This window comes from Talpa europaea (assembly GCF_964194135.1).
Source record: "Talpa europaea genome assembly, chromosome: 5".
Taxonomy (NCBI): Eukaryota; Metazoa; Chordata; class Mammalia; order Eulipotyphla; family Talpidae; genus Talpa; species Talpa europaea.
The window spans coordinates 22,129,497-22,147,533 of record NC_140071.1 but is presented as its reverse complement, the minus strand read 5'-3'; the positions used below and the strand labels follow the sequence as shown (position 1 = coordinate 22,147,533).

Genomic DNA, 18,037 nt, shown 5'->3' with positions numbered 1-18,037 from the left:
GAAAAATTGAAATGCACCAAAATAAGAGAATATCATAACTCTGCTTCTTTACTCCTCTAGGTACTAAATTTTTCCAAGGGAATAGTGTTTCTAGGCAACCCATTCATAACAAAGAATATATACACAGTGAAAGAGATACAAAACCAAAATGCAAGAATCTGAAAGCTAAAACACTACTTATGTAAGCAAGCTAACTTATTTCCTATAGTTTTTTGGATCTTGGTAGTGGGAGGAGGTATTATAGAAGACAAAAAGCATGGTATTTACTAGCACACAGTGAATCCCTAGCTAGGTGGGCAACCTTGGGCAAGTAACCTTCTAGAGCCTGTTCTGGGATGTGTAAATTAGAATACCACTTCAAAGGATTGCTACAAATCTCAGAAAATGCACATCAACTACACAGTTCAATACCTGGCACTTGACAGGTTATTGTAAAAAGCTATGTACAAAAATCACTTCCTATTTTAAGGCCACTATCCAGCAGGATGATCCCTTCTACCCCATGCCCTCCATAGCCACTTAACTCCCTTTGAATGCTACACCAGTTCTTAGCCTTTTCCTTATGGCAGCCTTCTCAGTGCATGTGCCATCTGTACTTTTGCTACACAGGTTCTACTGTAACCTGCATCCCCACCAGTCTGAAAAACGTACTGAATAAAAACATGAATTCACTTGTAGTACATGTTTTCAAAAGACAGTGACCACTGACTTTAGCCATAGAAAAGATTCCTTTAAGAGACCAACATCTACCATCGAACTTGAGTTTTTCCTGGCGGATAGTTTTACCAAGCAGTCTACTCAAAGTAACTGTCAGGTGTCAAAAGAACAATTTATATTGGCACCTAATAGGAACCACTGATGCCTGTTTCCCATAGTGTCCTGGTAAATTAACTGTCTAAAACTTCATCAATTATGTTCACTAAATACTGCATTTAAAACAAATATTTACCTTCTATCTCCACAAAAGGTTCCTGAGTAAACTCCTGGAAGAATGTGTAGAAGAACTTACTGCAAGCAGCCAATACAGCTTTGTGGGCCTTAAAATGGTGTCCTAGATAAAAAATAAAATCATGTATACTCACAAAAACCAAATGTAAAACTGTAAGGCAGACTAGAAAATTAAAACATTAAAAACATCCTTTAAAAATTGTTTTTTATTTTCTTACATTGTTCATTTTTGTACAATATTTGATTTCTCCCCGCAGGTGTAATCCCCACAAATCTCCCACTATCACATCACCTGTGAACCATCAACCACAGTCCCTTCTGCTTATCCCTCCCCTACAAACCAGATTTCTTCATCATTATAAGCCTGTATAGATTACTGAACTAAAGTTAGAATATTCTTGCAGCTCTCTTGTCAAACTTTAATCTCCATTAAACAAGCCATTACCTCCAAGACTTTACTAAGTCAATTTTATAAAAGTCAATTTACAACACTTCCGGAAGCAAGAAGCCTCCTATTAAAAAGTGAAAGGCGTAATCTATTCAACTGAAACTGATAAATACAGACACAACCCAAGAGGTTACACATCATTTGGAAGAGAGAAGGAAAAGTCACAGGACAAGCAGGAAGCTGGATGCTTCTTATGGAAAGTTTTCTAGTATACCTAGTACTTGGAAACTACAGCAGATTTGGAGAGGAAGGAAAAAAAAAAAAAAGCTTGTCTTGAGAAACCTATTTTAACTGAAAAAGATAACCCAGCTGGGTATCCAAAATGGCAAGGACCCCATTTTATTTGGAGACTCCCAAAGGGGTTACCAGTGCTGCAAAGGAGTCTCTCACATTCTCCCTCCAACACCATCTGGGAAACTAGAATCATCACCCAAAAAGACGCCGGTGAGAGATTACTCAAAGCACCTGATCACCAGAAAAGGCTATTAACCAAATATTTAGAAAAATCCTCCCAATCGCTAAAACATCACCTTTTACTCCTCTTCAAGAGGCTGCAAGAAGTTAACTGTGATGACTATTGTTAAAAGGGTGACACCAGCCTCCTGCGGTCTGCTTTACGCGAGCGGGCCCTGACAAAGTGCCCAAGGGTCTCGGCGCACCATCCTCACAGACTTTTCCAAGCACCCATAAGGCGGTGGAAAAGGGGGGTGGCGGCAGGGGAGCTGAGAACTGAAGCCACAAATTCACCCACCACGCTACCCACCGTCGACAATCAGGGTGATGTCAGTAAACCGGTCCTGCTCTCGCTGTTCATTCAATCGGTCCAGGATCATCTTGTGATGTTCAGGGAACTCCTGAAGGCATTCCATCGTCTCCTCGGCCTCCATGGCCGTCGGGTAGCTCTACAAAAGAGGAGCACGATAATGGACATCCATGAGCCCGTGCTAGGGAACAAAACCCCGAAAGCAGAAAACAACAACAAAACCCCGAGCCTCAGCAACGTGAAAAGAAGGGGGGGGCGGTGAGGAAGAGCAGAGGAAGACGGGGGAAGAAAGAAAGGCGAGCCGGGTGGCCGACGCGCGCCGGGGGCCGGGGCCGCGGCCGGGGCCGTCCGAGCCTGACCTAATTGGAGTCGGGAGACGCGAGCTGGAGCGGGAGGGCACCGCGCCGGAGGCTCCCGGCGCCGGGCGCGTAAGTCCGGCAGGAGCGGGGACCCGACCGTCGCGGCGGCCCTCTAACGGCCCGCCAAGCCCTTCCGCCCGGCCCGGGCGCCCGCCGCCCCGGGACCCGGTCCGGCCCGCGGCCCGCGGCCCACAACGACTCCTGGGTCGCCTCTCTCCGGCCCCCTCCCTCTTCTCCCCCGCCCCGACCGGGCCGGCACTCACTCAGGGAAGGAGGAGCGGCCCGGGCCTGCGCGTCACTCACGTCGACGTGCTGCGTCACGGCGTCGGCCCCGGCTGACGCGGACGCCGAGAGAGCGCCGACCGCGACGGCGACGACGGGCCACGCCCCCAGCCGCCCCCGCCCAGCGCGGGGAGGAGCCGCCCGCGGGCCGGGCGCTCGCCCAGGCGAGGCCGCGCGCTGAGAGGAGGAAGTGGAGCGGCGCTCCGGGGGGGGGGGGGGGGGCGTCCCGGTCGCGGCCGGCTGCGCGGGGGTCGGGGCACCCCACAGCCCCGCCCTCCCGCCTTCCGGCGACCCGCGCTCGTCTACGGGCGCGAGCGCCGCCGGCCCCGGCCGCAGAATAAGCCGGAGCCCGTTCCCGCGCGGCTTTAATCCGCGCGCGCGGCCCCGCCCCGGCCCGCCCCCCGCCTGCCCGCCGCGGCCCGCCTCACCTAGCGCGGGAGCCGCCCTCGCCCCGCGCCGGCCCGCGCCGCCTCGCCGCTCCCGCCGCCCCTCGCCGGGCCGGCGCCCGCCCCGCGCCGCTCCCTGCCCCTGCGAGGCGCCGCGCCCGCCATCTCCCCGCGCGCGCTCCGAGCCGCCGCCGCCCGGGTCGCCGGCGCACGTGCCCCCGCGGCGAGCCCGAGAGGCCGGGCGCGGACTGCGGCGGCCACGGGCGCGAGCACGTCCCGGCCGCCGGGGATCGGCCTCCCGGGTGCCCGCCCCCCGGTGCTCGCCCGCCGCGCGTCTCTGCGGGGCTCGGGGGCGCTCGCTGGCACGGGACGCCGCCCTGCGGCTCTGCGCACCGGCCCGCCGCGCGGGAAGAGGCCGGGCGCCCGCGCAGCCTGAGCGCTCACACCCCGGGATTTCTTTCCTGCCTCGTGGTGCCCAGAGGCTGCTCCGTCTTGAGGGTTCAAGTTCGGCTCTGGCCGCTCCGTGCAGAACCGTGATGAGGAACGGGGGGTTGGGGGGGCGGTGGGGGGCATGCAGGTGTGGAAGCTCCTGGAAGCTGGAGAAACTCTGGAGTGTTACTGTCAAGGAGTCCGTTAGGAGCCAAGCACTGTTGCTTTTATTTTTAATTTTTTTGTTGCAAACGTGGAGCTCCCTGGGCCCTCCTTGATCTCTCAGAGGGTCCCACTCTATTCCTTTTCAATATTGAAGTGCTCCGATCTATCAGGTTTCATGTCAGTCTGGTATATTTAAATCTATTATGTAAAATATAATAGATAATGTAAAATATAAAATCTAATATAAAATATATTGAATCTATTATGTTTTGTCTTAGTGTTATTTTCTTGTTGCCTTATTATGGATGGACTTTTTTTTAAGGGTCTCAGTCTCTGAGGTGATTTCCAAACAGTACTGGAACCAGGGCAAGGTGAGGGAAGCAGTTATCTGGGGTGCAGAGTTTAAGGGGGTGCCAAAACTCAGAAATAGGAAGATTTTTATACAAAGTTTTAAAAGAGCAGAATAAAGATGGAGTAAATGTACTTTTTCCTAATTCTCCAACTAAGTACAACTAAAAACTCTGGACGATGGGCCTCCCTGGTGGCGCAAGGGGTTAAACACCGCACTATGGAGCAAGCCACAGCCTCTGCAACAGGAGTTCGATCCCCGGGCCAGCCAGGGAGAAACCCACATGGCGCAGCAGACCTCTCCTGTCTCGCCCACTGCTCCCCTCAGCAGTGTATTTCAGTCAGTCTGCCTGTTCTGTTCCCTGCTCTGTCTCTGGTGAATCCTCTCACCCCCACACCTCTGGCCTATACCCCAGTTCTTGTATGCATAAATAAATAAATCTTTAAAAAAAAAAAAAAAAACCTACTCTAGTCAAAGGACCAGGAGAGGGGCAGCCTACAGAGGCATGACAAAACCTGCTGTAGGGAGGTCAAATACCACAGAAAAAAAGGTGGTCCCACCTTCATCTATGTCAGCAAAACTGAGAAGCCTGTTCTTCGGCCCTCTCCAGGCCAACTCTCCTTGCTGCTCTGGTGAAGCCGTAGAAGGCCAAACAGGAGCCTGGTTGGTCACCCACACCTAGTAAGGCTCCCCTCTCCCTGAGGTGATGCTAGAGGATATTCCTCTGTATTAAAATACAGAGAAATCATAAAACAAGTCTCCAAAATTGAGGCTTACCTTAAATATTTGATTAACAAATTTCAGGCTTTTTTTAAAAAATGACTTATTTATTTATGCATACAAGAGCTGGGGTGCAGGCCAGAGGGAGGTGAGAGGATTCACCAGAGACGGAAAGGGGAACAGAACAGGCAGATTGACTGAAATACACTGCTGAGGGGAGCAGCGGGCCATTCCAGAGAGGTCTGCATGTGGGTTTCTCCCTGGCTGGCCAGGAATCCAACTCGTGCTGCAGTGGCTGCAGATTACTTTATAGGTTGCGTCTTAACCCTTGTGCCACCAGGGAGGCCCAATTTCTGCCTTTTCATACATCAAAATATAATACAGTAACAATGGACACAGCACAAAGAATGAAAGACTAGAAAAGCAATAGAAAGGTGAAGGAAACTAAGATGTGGGCTTTTTTCTGAAGATAAACAAAGTTGACACATTTTTAGCTGGACTAGCTAAGAAAAAGAGACGATTGAAATAAATAAAATGTGAAATGAAAGAGGATTTATAACTACCACAGAAATGCAAAGGATGATAAGAAAGTTCTATGAATAGCTGTACACCAACAAATTGGATAATCAAGAAAAAATGTATAATTTCCATAGAAACATGCAGCCTATCAAGAGTAATCAGGAAGAAATAGAAAATTTGAAGAGAGCAATAATGAATAAGAAGATTGAATCAGTAATAAAAAACCTGACAAAGAAAAGCTCAAGATCAGATGGTTTCATTGATGAAATCTACCAAACATTTAATAGAAAGAATCAATAGCAATCCTTCTCATGCTCTTCCAAAAAACTGAAGAGTAAGAAACACTTGAATTCATTTTATCATTATTACCCTGAGACCAAAGCCAGATAAAGACACTACAAAAAAAGAAAACTACACTCCAATATCACTGATGAATATAGATGCAAAAGTTGTCAACAAAATTCTAGCAAACTGAATATGGCATTACATTAAAAGGATCATAAATAATAGTCAAGTGGGATTTATACCTGGGATGCAAAGACTATTAAATATAAATCAATAAATGCAATAACAGCCACATTAATACAATGAAAGATTAAAATTGAATGCTCATCTTAATAGATGCAGCAAAAGCATTTGCCAAAATGCAACATCCTTCCCTGATAAAAACTCTCAACAAATTGAATATAAAGAAAACATACCTCCATTTAATAAAGGCCATATATGACAAGCCCACCCTAATACCATACCCATTGGTGAAAGGTTAAAAACTTTTCTTGTAAGGTCTGCCTCAAGAGTTGAATGCTGGGCCTCCCTGATAGCGCAGCGGTTGAGCGCTGGGTTGTGAAGCTGGCCGCAGCCACTGCAGCGCTGGTTCGATCGACCAGTGAGGGTCCCACATGGCGCAGACCTCTGCTGCCGCCCGCTGCTCCCCTCAGCAGTGTAATTTGGCAGTCTGCCTGTTCTGCTTTCCACTCTGGCTCTGGTGAATTTTCTCACCCTCCCACACTTCTTACTGTCCCCAGTGCTTGTATAAATAAATAAATCTTAAAAAAAAAAAAAAAAAGTTGAATGCCCACTCTTAGCACTCCTATCAGCACAGTATTGGAAATCCTAGCCAGAACACTCAGGCAAGAGAAGGAAAGAAAACCCAAATGAGAAAAGAAGAATAAAGTTTTCTTCATTTGCAGATGGTATGGTCTTGTACATAGGAAATGCTAAAGACTCCACCCAAAATAACTGTTAGAAATAATCAATGAATTCAGTAAAATTACAGGATACAAAAGCACACACAGAAATCAGTCACATTTCAACACACCAAGTAATGAATTATCTGAAAAAGAAATAAAAACAATCCCAATTGTATCAAAATCAACAAAATAGGAACAAATTTAACCAAATAGATAAGAGGTTTGTACACTAAAAGCTGTAAGGATTTTGATGATAGAAGTTGAAGAAGTCACAAATTAATGAAAAGATATTCTGGGCCTCCCTGGTGGCATATGGGGTAAAGCACTGCACTATGAAGCAATCCACAGCCTCTGCAGCATGAGTTCGATCCCCGACCAGCCAGGGAGCAACCCACATGGCCCAGCAGACCTCTCCTGTCTGGCCTGCTGCTCCCCTCAGCAATGTGTTTCAGTCAGTCCGCCTGTTCTGCTCCCCACTCTGTCTCTAGTGAGTCCTCCCACCTCCCTCCCCACACCTCTGGCCTGTACCCCAGCTCTTCTTAAAAAAAAAAAAAAGAAATTCCATATTCATAGATTGGAAAAATTAATATTATTAAAACTTCCAGGGCCTCCCTGGTGGCGCAGCAGTTGAGCGCTGGGTTGCGAAGCTGCCTACAGCCTCTGCTGCGCTGGTTCGATCCCCGGCTGCTCCCCAGCCACCGGAGGAGGGTCCCACATGGCACGCAGACCTCTCCTGCCGCCCGCTGCTCCCCTCAGCAGTGTACTTCGATCCTTCTGCCTGTTCTGCTCCCCTCTCTGGCTCTGGTGAATTCTCTCACCCTCCCGCGCTTCTGACTGTACCCAGTGCATGTATAAACAAACAAACAACAAATAAAAAAAAAATGCCTCTATAAAAAAAAAATGCTTTAAAACTTCCATACTAAGTACTAAAGTCACCTATAAATGCAGTGAAATCCTTATCAAATTTCCAATGGCATTTTTCACAGAAATAGAATAATCCTTAAACTTGTATGGAACCAACTCCCAAATAGTCAAGGCAACCCTAAGAAAGAAGAACAAAACTGGAGGCATTACACATCATGATTTAAAACTACTAAAAAGATGCAGTGATCAAAAAGTATGGTATTGGCATAAAAATATAGGTATAGGCCAATGGAATAGTGTCAGGAGCCCAGAAATAAGCTCAAGCGCACTTGGTCAACTAATATTTGACAAGGAAGCCAAGAATACTCAAGTGTCAAAAAAGATAGTCTTTTTAAAAAATGTGGTAGGTAAACAGGATAATCACAGGCAGGAAAATGAATTTGGATCTCTGTCCTAAACCACTCACAAAAATTAACTCAAAATACATTTAAACTTAAACATAAAACTTGAAACCCAAAACTCCTATAAGAAAACACAGGTGAAAGTTTCTTCTTTTTTTTAAAGATTTATTTTATTTATTTATACAAGAACTGGGGTGTAGGCCAGAGGTGTGGGGGTGGGGAACAGAACAGGCAGACTGACTGAAATACACTGCTGAGAGGAGCAGCTGGTGGACAGGAGAGGTCTGCTGCGTCATGTGGGTTAGTGCCCTGGCCGGGGATCGAAATCTTGCTGCAGTGGCTGGAGACAGCTGAATAGCGCTGAGACTTAATGAAAAGGTTACCTACAGAATGTGAGAAAATGTTTGTAAATCTCATGTCTTATAAGGTGCTAATAGCCCAAAATGTAAGAAACTCATACAGCACAATCACGTATGTATGCAAACACATGCGTGCACGCGCATACACACACACACAAATCTAATTAAATATTAAGTAGAGGAATTAAATATTGTTTTCTAAACAAGACAAACGAATGGTCAACAGATACATGGAAAGATACTCAACATCACTAATCATAAGGAAAATGCAAATCAAAACCACAGTGAGATATACCTCACAACTCTTATAATGGCTATCATCAAAAAGACAAGAGATAACAAGTGTTGGTAAGAATGCACACTGTTGTACAATTCTACCTCTGGGAAGCTATCTAAAGAAACTGAAATCAGGATCTCAAAGAGTTATCTTCACTCCCATGTACAAGCTGTTAGAGGGCAGGGTGAGGGGCACCCCAGGGCCCCCAAACCTGCCTGCTCTAAATAGGTTCTGCCATTTACCCCATTGAGACAAAACATACTCTAGTACAATTGACCTTTAATAGAAAGGAACTTTAATACAATTAGTGTGCAATAGAGAAAAGACAAAGAATAAAGTTTTCAAACCAAGCACCCAAAGTTACCCATCCTCTTGTGGGTAAATGCCCAGTCAAACAAGATTCACCCAAATCAGGGCCACTGAGGCCCGAAAGTCTGCCCAAGTCTAAAGCACCTTCTGGCAGGGACCATAGAAAAGGGTCAGAAACAACCAGACAAGTCTGGAAGGGAAAAAGAAAAACCAAGATAAAAGTTGCCATTGTCGGGCCTCCCCGGTGGCGCAGCGGTTGAGCGCTGGGTTGCGAAGCTGCCCGCAGCCTCTGCAGCACCGGTTCGATCCCCTGCTGCTCCCCGGCCACCGGAGGAGGATCCCACATGGTGCGCAGACCTCTCCTGCCACCCGCTGCTCCCCTCAGCAGTGTACTTCGGTCCTTCTGCCTGCTCTGCTCCCCACTCTGGCTCTGGTGAATTCTCTCACCCTCCCGCGCTTCTGACTGTACCCAGTGCATGTATAAACAAAACAAACAAACAAATATAATAAATAAATAAATTAAAAAAAAAAAAAGTTGCCATTGTCAACCTCCCCACAGGCCTCTCACTCACAACTGTTTCCCAGTCCAGGACCAAAAAGAAAGTGCAGCTTTCTCACATGTCTCTGCTTCATGTGCCTCCTCCAGGTTTCCTTTTGGCTCTCTATCCTTCCTCCCTCCTTCTCTAGTCCCTTCTTCAGCTTCTTGTCTTCCCTGCTCTTGGGTTGGCCAGGGAGCTGGAACCTCCCTTCCCCTGGGGAGCACCCAGTTACAAAACTAAGTATCCATCAGATAGATTGATTGATAGACATCTATAGAGTCATAGAAATATAAATAATGGGATATTATTCAGCCATGAGAAAGAAGGAAATCCTGCCATTTGGGATAAAATGGATGGCCCTAGAGGGCATTGTGCTAAGTGAAATATGTCACACAGAGAAAAACAAATGCTATATGATCTCATTTACCAGACTCAGAAATAGAGAATAGAATTATGGTTGCCAAGGGCCAGGGGTGGGGGAAATGGGGAGCCAGCCTAAGGTTAGAAACGTCTAACCAGTCTAAGGTTAGAAACTTCCGGTGAATAGATGAAAAAGTTCTAGGGGGCCTCCTTGGTAGCGCAAGGGGTTAACCACTGCACTATGAAGCAAGCCACAACCTCTGCAGCACAAGTATGATCCCCAGCAGGCCAGGGAGCAACCCACATGGCGCAGCAGACCTCTCCTGTCTCACCCGCTGCTCCCCTCAGCAGTGTATTTCAGTCAATCTGCCTGTTCTGCTCCCCACTCTGTCTCTGGTGAATCCTCTCACCCCCTGCATCTCTGCCTGTACCCCAGCTCATGTATGCATAAATAAATAAATCTTTTAAAAAAGAGAAAAAAAAGTTCTAGGGATGGAAGGTATAGCATGGTGACTACAGTTAACAATATTGCATCGTGTACTTAAAAGTTGCTTAGAGAGTAAATCTTACATGTTTTCATCATAAAGACAAGAAATAATATTACGAGGTGATGGAGGTTAGCGAACCTATGGCGGTAAGCCTTTTGCATTATATGTGCATCAAATCAACATATTGTACACAATATTATGTGTCAATATTTCCGTAGAGTGGTGGGGGGAACAGCAAAAATAAAGTAAGTTTTCACTTCCACTTTCGTGGGGAAAGCAGCACCTCCCCCTAGTGGCTGAATATAAAATGGCAGCGTTGCTCAGTCCCAGGAAGCAATCTGCAGGCTTTGACCACCGCAAGGTCGAAGAACCTAAATCACACATACCAGCTGGCGCCCGTGTGCTACTGCCCCCTGGTGGCGAGTTGACAGGACGCAGTACTCGCTGCTTTCCCCCGCCTCCAGGCCTTGGGGCCTAAAGCTTCCAGGAGGTCCTGACACGCGTGGTGGTTGAAACCATCGAAGTCCTTGGTTCACCTCTCCAGCCTCCCCAAGAAACCCAGTTGCTCTGGAAGAACCCTCTTACCCAGCACTAAGGGGATGGGCTGAGATGTGGTCCCTCAGCTGAGGTGCAGCGTCTGAGCGCTTGCCCTAATCAGAGCCATTCCCCTACTTGCAAGGATGGAAAACCAAAGCCAGAGTGGATCTTCAGGCAGGGACCCAGGGCCAAGCTGGTTCACGTTGTTGGTTTGCTTTGGAAACGTATTGGGTGACTGTCAGGTTGGGGGAGAGGAGCTGTCTTTGGTGGAGACGAGTCCGTCACAGTTTGTTTTGCCTTTTGATTCTCCAGGTTTTTTTGCTTCCCAACCAAGCTTCCTCCCTGCCCCTTCACAGGTTTGTACTTTCTTCCACCTAATTTTTCTACCTGGATTCACCTATTCAGATGGCTCCGAACCTCTGTGCCTTTATCATCTTTCCCAAGCCTAAAACCAGGACAGTCTTTAAGGAGTGTGTCATGTACATAGTTGTATTTAAAATGTGCCTCATGAAACACTCCATGATATGCACCTCAAAGACATCTTTACAGACACATCACCCAAAGCAGTGATAGCAAAGGCAAAGATAAACAGCTGGGACTACATCAAATTAAAGAGCTTCTGCACAGCAAAAGAGACAATAACAAAAACAAAGAGAAACCCCACCGACTGGGAGAACATTTTTGCACACAACGCTAACGATAAAGGACTGATCACAAAAATCTACAAAGACCTGATGAGACTCAATAAAAACAAAGAAAATAATCCAGTCAAAAAATGGGCAGAAGAGCTAAAAAGAAACTTCTCTGAAGAAGAAATGCAAATGGCCAACAGGCATATGAAAAAATGTTCAACATCACTTGTAATCAGGGAAATGCAAATCAAACTACCATGAGATACCATCTTACACCAGTGAGAATGGCACATATTAAAAAAACTAGCAACAACAAATGTTGGCGAGGGTGTGGAGAAAAGGAACTCTTCTGCACTGCTGGTGGGAGTGCAAACTGGTCCAAACACTATGGAGAGCTGTGTGGAGATTTCTTGACCTACTAAAGATAGAGTTTCCATATGATCCAGCAATTCCACTCCTAGGTATTTACCCAAAGGACACAGAAACAGTAATTCCAAAGAACACCTGCACCCCTATGTTTACAGCAGCACTGTTTACAATAGCTAAGCTTTGGAAACAACCCAAATGCCCAAAAATAGATGACTGGATCAAGAAGATGTGGTACATAGACACCATGGAATATTACTCAGCATTCAAAAAAGATAAACACATGCAGTTTGCAGCAACATGGATGGAGCCAGAAGGGATCATGCTCAGCGAAATAAGTCAGAAAGAAAAAGAAAAATACTGGATGGTCTCACTTATAGCAGGAATTTAGAAAACCTAAATAAGAGACCAGGAAAAAGACTAATCAATACAAAGTAAAAATCAAAATCAACAAGCAACTATAAACCAGAGACATACTACGGGTCGGGGGGAAGGGAGGAGCAGGGAAAGGAAGGACTAGAGTCAAAATAAGGTGGGGGGGGTGCAATTGTATGGGGAATATAACCAAAATGAAAATGCATACATTGTGCAAAGATGAAAAAAGATGTAAGAATTATATAAAATAAAATATTTAAATAAAAAAATATGCCTCAATTCTCCTTATTCTCTTCCATCATTTACTCTGCATCTCACAGATACCCTGGAATCCATTATCATGGAGGATAGACTGAGTCATGTAAATATCTTATAAGGGATAAACCAACTTGAAAAAGGAGCCCTGGGGCCTCCCTGGTGGTGCAAGGAGTTAAGTCACAACCTATGAAGCTATCCACAGCCACTAAAGCATGAGTTCGATCCCCGGCCAGGGAGCCTCTCTTGACTCGCCCGCTGCTCCCCTCAGCAGTGTGTTTCAGTCGATCTGCCTGTTCTGTTCCCCACTCTGTCTCTGGTGAATCCTCTCACCCCCCGCACCTCTGACCTGTACCCCAGTTCTTATATGCATAAATAAATAAATCTTAAAAAAAAAAAAAAAGGAGCCCTGTGCACTGTTGGTGGGGATGTGTCCTGGTCCAACCCTTATGGAAACAACATGGAGCTGTCTACCATAAAATTCAGCAATTCCACTCCTAAGTATCCATCTGAACAGTACAAAAACTCACATTCGAAGGAACAGATATACTCCCTGTTCATTGCATCATATTTGCAATAGACTAAGTGCTCCATAAGAGGAGTGGATTAGGAAGACTTGGTATATATATGCAATACTACTCAGCTATGTGTGTGTGTGTGTGTGTGTGTGTGTAGCATTCTATATAAGAATACATGATATATATAAAGATGAACTCTGCCACTTGTGACAACACAGGTGGAACTGGAGGGAATCACGCTAAGCATAAATAAGTCAGCAAGAAAAAGACAAATACCTGATGGTGTCACTTATATGTGGAATATAGAGAAATAAAGCATTAGACAGAACCAAACCAAAAGCAAACCCTGGAAATATGACTGTAGAATTGAGTGTATCCGAGGGGTAGAGTGGAGAGCAGGGTGTGCAAGGAGGGGCCCCGTGGACTATGGTGGCTCACTATGGGTGCCTTGGTGTGGGTGTGGTGTGATGTGACCCTATGTCTCTGAAGCACATACAGTATTGTATACCAATGTTACCTCAATAAGAATAAATAAATATACATCCATCAAAAAAATTTTTTTAATGGGGGGTATGCCAACATACCAAAGGAACACAGTATTGAGCATCTACAAGTAATTCACAAAATATAAACGCTACACATTTGTGGATATATCCTGATTCTCAACATGTTAAAATGTGAAAAAAATCTAAGAGTCCTTCTATAAGTAACCATTCTCCAATCTCCTATGGCACCCCCTGGACTTCAATGCCTTTCCTATTGCTCCAGGAATGGATTCTCTTCTCACCCCTTTGGGCTCAGAACCCTGCCCAGGGAAGGTAGCCTTTAAGTTGGCCCCAATGGCCCCCACCTCCTAGTATTCATTCACCTTTGACATCTTCTCTCCAAAGTGGTCAGGACCGGGTGATTCCTTGGACTTTTTAGATTCTGTGTTCCCTGACTGAGCAGGACATTGGGGTTCCTCTTTCTACCACTATAGCTTGAGGGGATGAATGCTCCGGGGTGGTTATTATATGTGAGTGCCTGTAAAAGCCCTGGTGCAGAAGGAGGGGTTGCTTGTGTACACATGTGGGGGAGAGGGAGTGTGAGTGATTAGGGTAGTTTTCTCTAAGCCCTAAACCCACTCTTTTGTATTCTGTATTGTGATATTAGAGTGAGGACCCTACAAACCACAGTTTGCTTTGCTACGCTACGTGACTCCAGAGTAGTTTCTCCCTCAACGCACATTCAGTGGGAGACTGGCAAGCCAGAGGAGAGAGCAAGACTTGGGCCTTCCTGCCTGCTTTCTGGGATTTTTCTGCTGGTTCCCCCTAAAGCAGCATTTTTATCTTTAATGAGGGAGTTTTTCTCTTCAGAGCAGCAAATAAATCCAGCTTGCTGTTTTTCCTAACACATACAAAACCACCTTCATATGGTCCCCTAGGAACATCAGCTCAGTCAGTCCCTTTTCTAAAAGACCTGGGTTCGATGAAAATAGTACCAGGCCCCGAATGCGCCTGCCTCCCCAGTGAGGGCTTCAGCTCAGCAAAGTCTCTCTCTAAACTGAAATGTTTAATAAATCCAGCCTTTTTTTTCTGTGTCCCCGAACTGCTTCCTGCAGCTGCTATCCCTGTGACATCTTAGGCTTCCCTTGTTAGCTCTTCAGGATCTTGTTTTTAGCTTTCTATCTAGTTTCAGTTCAGCATTTTTTTTTATATAAGATTTGTTTATTTTTATACAAGAGCTGGGATATAGGCCAGAGGCTCTGGAGGGTGAGAGGATTCACCAGAGACAGAGCAGGGAACAGACCAGGCAGAAGGACTGATATACACTGCTGAGGGGAGCAGCGGGTGTGAGAGGAGAGGTCTGCCACACCATGTGGGTATCTCCCTGCCCGGCCGGGAATAAACTGGCACTGCAGAGGCTGTGGACAGCTTCATAGCGCTGTGCTCAACCCACTGTGCCACGGAGGAGGCCCTCAGTTCAGCATTTTAAGGTCTGTCTGTTCAAATAACTGGTGTGGTTTCTGTCACCTGATTATTTGATAATTTATTTTCTTTTTAAAGAAAAGGCACAGAAGGAATTGCAGCACAAAGAAATCGCAGAATTCATGTGGGGTTGAGCTGTGGCAGCCCAAAAGCTATGTGCATGTCCTAATACTCAGAACCTGTGGCTTAGACCTTATATGGAAAAGGAGTTTTTGTAAATATAATTAAATTGAGGCTCTTGAAATGAGATTGTTCTGGATTATAAGGGTCAGCTCCAAATCCAGGTGCCCATGTAAGAGTGAACAGAAGAGAGCTGATACAGACAGAAGAGGAGAGAGTGGGCTGAGGAGACAGAAATGAGAGTTAAGCATATTGTAGCTGCCAATCTGGGAAAGTTAGCTACCACAAACTGCAGAAAGCAAAGAAGCATTTTTGCCTTAGCGCCTCCAGAGGGCGAGCTGCCCTGCCAACAGTTTAGTTTCAAACTTCAGCCTATTGTCTACTGCCATACCACCCTGAACATGTCTGATCTCATCAAACTTTGGCCTATAGAACTATGAGAAGGTGTATTTCTGTCCTTATAAGCCATCCATTTAGTGGCAATTTGTTACAGCAGTCACAGGAAATGAATACAGTACACTACACTGCCAGTCAGAAGTTAGAGAGGTGAAAGCATATTTTATTTGGACCATTGCAATTGGGGAAAATATAGAACTGGACTTCATTCCAAATAAAGCCAGAATTAGTGGGAATTTATAGCTTAGAGTGGAGAGGGTGGCAGATGGAAATTTACTAGATGGAAACATTAATTCTGGGGGCAATTCTTGCTCAATCTGCCAGGATTCCTGCTTAAGTGTTATATTAATTTAGTAGATATATCAACAATTTTCCTTGCAGTTTCAGATTTTGCATCCACTGTTGCTTGTGGAAGAATGAGTCAGCAAATCTGGGTACAAACCAATTCTTTAATTGATTATATTTGATGTATGCCATTGCATAAATTTAAGGAACACAAATTAACATGTTAATGTGATACATTTATATTGTTGTGTTATTGTTATCAGTGTAGAGATAATTAGCATCTCTATCGTGTTACATAATTCTTTCTTTCAGTGGCTGGAATAATAAAGTACTAGTGTCTTAGTAAGTTTGATGATGACAGTACGATGCTGCTGTCTATATATATCCTACTGTACATTAGACCTCTATTGCTTATTTGCTATATCTTATAAATTGTACCCTTACAAATATTTGCCTTACCCTCCTACCCCCAATCCTAATCAACCTTTGATTAAACATGGTATTAAGAATAAGAAAGCTGGGCCTGCCTGGTGGTACAAGGGGTTAACATGCAATCTATGAAGCAATCCTCAGCCACTACAAGTTCAATCCCCGGCCAGGGAGCAACCCACATGGCGCAGCAGACCTCTCCTGTCTCGCCCACTGCTCCCCTCAGTAGTGTATTTCATCAGTCTGCCTGTTCTTGTCTCTGGTGAATCCTCTCACTGCCCATCCCTCCCCAACCTCTGGCCTGTACCCCAGTTCTTGTATGCATAAATAATAAATAAATCTTTAAAAAATAAAAAAAGAATAAGAAAACTAAAAGTTATTTTATTGAGTATCACTGATGTGACACATTGTTCTAAGTAACTCATATGCCTTACCTTATTTATTATTTGTAATAAATATATTTATTACATCATGGGTCATCTTTCCATAGTTATTGTTCCCCTTGGGTGCTGCCCTCCCACCAATAATCCACCCAGGTACCACCACTGCTGCAAGATGTGAATTGAGGGTCAGCCCACAGGCCTTGTCTTTTTCCTGGAAACGTGTCCTTTTCCTGAGCAAGGACCTGGGCTCCTGGGCCTCAGCAAACCAGGCTGCTCTAATCACAGGAGCAACTGCGAAGCAGGTAGCCAGGCATAGTTGCTCAGGAACCTTTTGTAGGGCAGGGCAGTGCATGGAGTGGTTCTCCAGACTCCTTGATTTTGAAGCTTCTGGAGTACAGGGGACCTTACCGTTTTATCCAAGCCAGTGTGGTGTCTGGGTTCCATGCCTCCTCATCCACATGGATTGTGTAGTCTGTTCCAGTGACTGTCACATGATGCTGCTTCTGAGTCTTATAATTTGGCCTTGAGAGCCCTGGTCCCCACCAATGTTGGTGGAGAAGTTCCCAGTCGGGACAGAGGACTCCAGTGGTTGGTTGGTTCGGCTCCTCTCATCTCCTTTTATGCCTCAGGTCCACAAACTGTGTTTGTTCCTCCCCCAGCTGGAAAAGGAGGAAGCCTCACTCCTGCTGCTGCAGGCTGGGACCTGGGGTTTGGTTGCCCTGGCCCCAGAGAGACTGTAGGTGGAGCTCATGTGATATAGGTCATCAGGCCAGCTAGTCTCATGGTCTTGTCGTATGTGGATCTGCCCAAGCTCTGTGTGGGTCCACCCCAGGCAATGACTAAGTCCAAGGATTTGATTTGTCCTTCTTGTCTCCTGAAAGTCTGCAGCAGGAGTGTCTGAATTACAGGTGTCTTACACCAATCTGATTGAGATAAGATTCAGAAGGAAGGGGACACACCCCCTCCCTCCTCCCCTTCATGACTTGAGGCCCAGGCAGAGGCAGAAGCCACTCCCCCAGACCAGGCTGAGTTGGGGCACACCGCTGGTACCTCCGGCCTGACTGGGCTGCCTGAGCTTATTTAATTTACTTTAGAGAACTGTGAAGATACCATCCCAAGAGCCTCCCCTGGTGGCGCAGGTGGTTGAGCGCCACGCAGTGAAGCTGTCCAGAGCCTCTGCAGCGCTGACTTGATCCCAGCCAGCAAGCGAGGGTCCAACATGGCGTGGCAGACCTCTCCTGTCTCGCCAGCAGGCCCCTCAGCAGTGTATTTCGTCAGTCTGCCTATTCTGTTCCCTGCTCTGTCTCTGGTGAATCCTCTCACTCTCCCACACATTTGGCCTGTACCCTGGTTCTTGTATAAATGAATAAATAAATCTTAAAAAAAAAAAAAAGATACCATCCCAGATGCCACAAAGAGGGAGAAATAGGACAGAAAAACTGAAACATGTTTTTCTGATTTGACTAGCCTTGCTCTGAATCTGCCTGAGGCCTTCTACCAGGTGTGAAATTATCACTGCCTCTTTACTTCCTATCCTTTGATACTTTTAGGTTGATTTTTAATGAAAAGTTGACAAGAACTCTCTTGTTTGTTCTATTTCCTTTCTTAATTTTATTAAA

General features: G+C 45.9%; 1 protein-coding gene across 2 annotated transcripts in view; it reads right to left on the bottom strand.

The window, feature by feature from the left end:
- ZNF131 (zinc finger protein 131) overlaps positions 1-2,283 on the bottom strand; it is a gene marked incomplete at both ends in the record, with an annotated part of 29,929 nt that extends 27,646 nt beyond the window's left edge. For both annotated transcript variants that reach the window (XM_084233467.1, XM_084233468.1), the window contains 2 exons: positions 950-1,051; positions 2,160-2,283. In XM_084233467.1, the coding sequence (XP_084089593.1) occupies positions 950-1,051; positions 2,160-2,283 (226 nt within the window). The remainder of the gene's footprint in view (positions 1-949; positions 1,052-2,159) is intronic.
- Positions 2,284-18,037: the final 15,754 nt, after the last annotated feature.